This window comes from Protobothrops mucrosquamatus, unplaced genomic scaffold, assembly GCF_001527695.2.
Source record: "Protobothrops mucrosquamatus isolate PMUCROS unplaced genomic scaffold, P.Mucros_1.0 scaffold2272, whole genome shotgun sequence".
Taxonomy (NCBI): Eukaryota; Metazoa; Chordata; class Lepidosauria; order Squamata; family Viperidae; genus Protobothrops; species Protobothrops mucrosquamatus.
The window spans coordinates 3,923-6,635 of NW_015388361.1; the positions used below are offsets into that span (position 1 = coordinate 3,923).

The 2,713-nt window shown below is 50.6% G+C and overlaps 1 protein-coding gene across 1 annotated transcript in view; it reads left to right on the forward strand.

The window, feature by feature from the left end:
• Positions 1-464: 464 nt before the first annotated feature.
• MTMR2 (myotubularin related protein 2) overlaps positions 465-2,713 on the forward strand; it is a 44,942-nt gene continuing 42,693 nt past the window's right edge. Inside the window, exon 1 of the mRNA XM_029285796.1 lies at positions 465-550. Within this exon, the coding sequence (XP_029141629.1) occupies positions 465-550 (86 nt within the window). The remainder of the gene's footprint in view (positions 551-2,713) is intronic.

Genomic DNA, 2,713 nt, shown 5'->3' on the forward strand with positions numbered 1-2,713 from the left:
ATTATTATTATTATTATTATTATTATTATTATTATTCAGTTGATGCTACGATAGGGCGAAGAGAAGCAAACCCGACCGCCCCACCCCGCCCCGGCCTGTCGCGCGCAGGCCGGCCGCTCCTAAGAGGGAGAAGAAGCGGGGAGGCGGGCACGCGCGGCCGAGCCCTCCAGGCGCGCTGCCGACGAGCATCCCGCTGCAAGCCTCCGGCGCTGGCCTCTCCCGGCGCTCTGGAGATGCTGCGGTGGGCAGCCGCCTCCCGAAGGCTTGGAGGAGGAGGAGGAGGAGGAGGGACCGTCGGGCGCGTCGCAGCCTCCCGTCCCTGCGCGCTGCACTGTGGGCGAAAGATGGCAGCTTCCTCGGCCCCTCTCGGCTCCCCGCTGCTTTGACAGGCGGGCGCCCTCGCTGCCTTGGCCCCCCGCGCGTCCGTGGGGCCCCTCCGCCGGCCCCGCTGCTCCGGACCCGAGATGGAGAAGTGCTCCAGCTGCGAGAGCCTCGCCTCCAAGCCGGCGGCGCCGGCCACCCGCCAGCCCAGCTCGGATTCCCTGTCCAGGTACCGCATCTCTCCCGGGGCAAAGAGCGGAGGAGGCGGCTGCGGAGGGGCGGCGGGTCTCTTGGCAGGAACCCGCCTCGGTTCTGGAGGGTCGGGGTGGAGGGCGGCGGCGGCGGCGGCGCGGATGGAGAGAAGCAGTCATTATTCAGGTTGGGTCTTGCTCCTTCGCCAGACCTCGATTCGTGGTTTGATGATGGGGAAGGGGGGAAAAAAAGGCTGGAGGCCTGATCTGGGTCTTGTTGGAGGCCCTGATATCTGGAAAGGCTGGATGTTCTCCCAGCTGCAGGGAAGAGCTGATGGGGAAGCTGCAGAGGTTGGGGGGAATGCTTTTGTGGTGCTTTCCTTTGCAACTGCATCTCTTGTTCCAGACATCAGTTAAGTGACTTTTGCCCCATTTTACCACCTTTCCTGCCACGTTTGTTAAGTGAATCCCTGCAGTTTTTAAAATTGGTAACCCGGTTGTTAAGTGACTTTGCTTGTCAGAAGGTCGCAAAAGATGATCAGCTGACCACAGGACATGTGCAACCGTCATAAATATGAGCCAGTTGCCAAGCATCCGAATGTAAATCACCTGACCACGGGGACGCTGCAATGGTCCTAAGTGTGAAAAATGGTCATAAGTCACTTTTTTTCAGTGTCGTACTCAGTAACTTCGAACGGTCACTAAGTGAACTGTTGTATGTCGAGGACTACCTGTATTCCAGTTTGAGAGCCAGGGCCAATCTCAGGGTTAGGATTTCTTGCAGCTGGATCCTCTGAATGTTTGTACTCTAGGGTGCTAGTGGGTTGAACAGGTATTACTTCAGAGGGGCTGAGGTGGGCATGCTTTGCAACCAAGGTTATTTATTTCCGAGCAGCTTTCACTGACTTGACTCTTATGTTTAGCTGTAACCTTTTAGCCAAGGAAGGTATTTGTTGTTGTTGTTAATTGCGAAGTCGTGTCCGACCCATCGCGACCCCATGGACAACGTTCCTCCAGGTCTTCCTGTCCTCTACCATCTTCTAGAGTCCATTTAAGTTCACGCCTACTGCTTCAGTGACTCCATCTAGCCACCTCGTTCTCTGTTGTCCCCTTCTTCTATTGCCCTCAATCTTTCCCAGCATTAGGCCCTTCTCCAGTGAGTCCTTCCTTCTCATTAGGTGGCCAAAGTACTTGAGTTTCAACTTCAGGATCTGGCCTTCTAAAGAGCAGTTGGGGTTGATCTCCTCTAGGACTGACCGGTTGGATCGCCTTGCAGTCCAGGGGACTCGCAGGAGTCTTCTCCAGCACCATAGTTCAAAGGCCTCCATTCTTTGGTGCTCAGCCTTTCTTATGGTCCAACTTTCGCATCCATACATTGCAACTGGGAAAACCATGGCCTTGACTAAACGCACTTTTGTTGGCAGGGTGATGTCTCTGCTTTTTAGTATGTTAAGGAAGGTATAAAATCCATTAAATGGGATTTAGCTTTGTTTGAACTTAAACCTGTGGCTTCACTGTCCCAAAGGTAGTTTTTCCAAATGGCGACTGGACTTTGTTTTTTTCCCTTGAAAATGTTTTGCTTCTCATCCGAAAAGCTTCTTCAGTTCTTCAGTTTTGCTTCTTGGATGAGAAGCAAAACGTCTTCAAGGAACAAAGTCTTTGAAAAAAGCACCTTTGGGACAACCATGACCTGGATAACTGAGAATTTCCATAGATTGTAGCTTCACTGTTATTAAAAGAGGTTGAAAGATTGGCAAGCTTTCCCAAAATTTATGTTCTCCAGATACATTGCTGGGCATTGTGGGAGGTATCCCCCCCAACACATGTACAGGGCAGTATGTTGATAAAACATTCTTTACTGGGTTGCTAAATTTATTTTTTCCTCATGATTCACCAAATATTGTCACCAAATGGTTAGGGTTTTTATTATTCACTAAGTCACAAAAAACAAGGCAAGTTAACTCTAACTGAAATTGGCAGGATGTTTGAATGCATCTGCTTGACAGGTAGTTCTTGACTTACAACCACAACTTGGGACCAGAATTTCTGTTGCTAAGCAACATGGTAATTAAGTGAGCCATGCCCAGTTTTACAACCTTCTTTATCACAGTTATTAAGTGAATCATGTAGTTATTAAGTGAATCCAATGTTTCCCATTGTTTTTGGAAGCCAAATGATGAACAGATCAGGATTCTGCAACC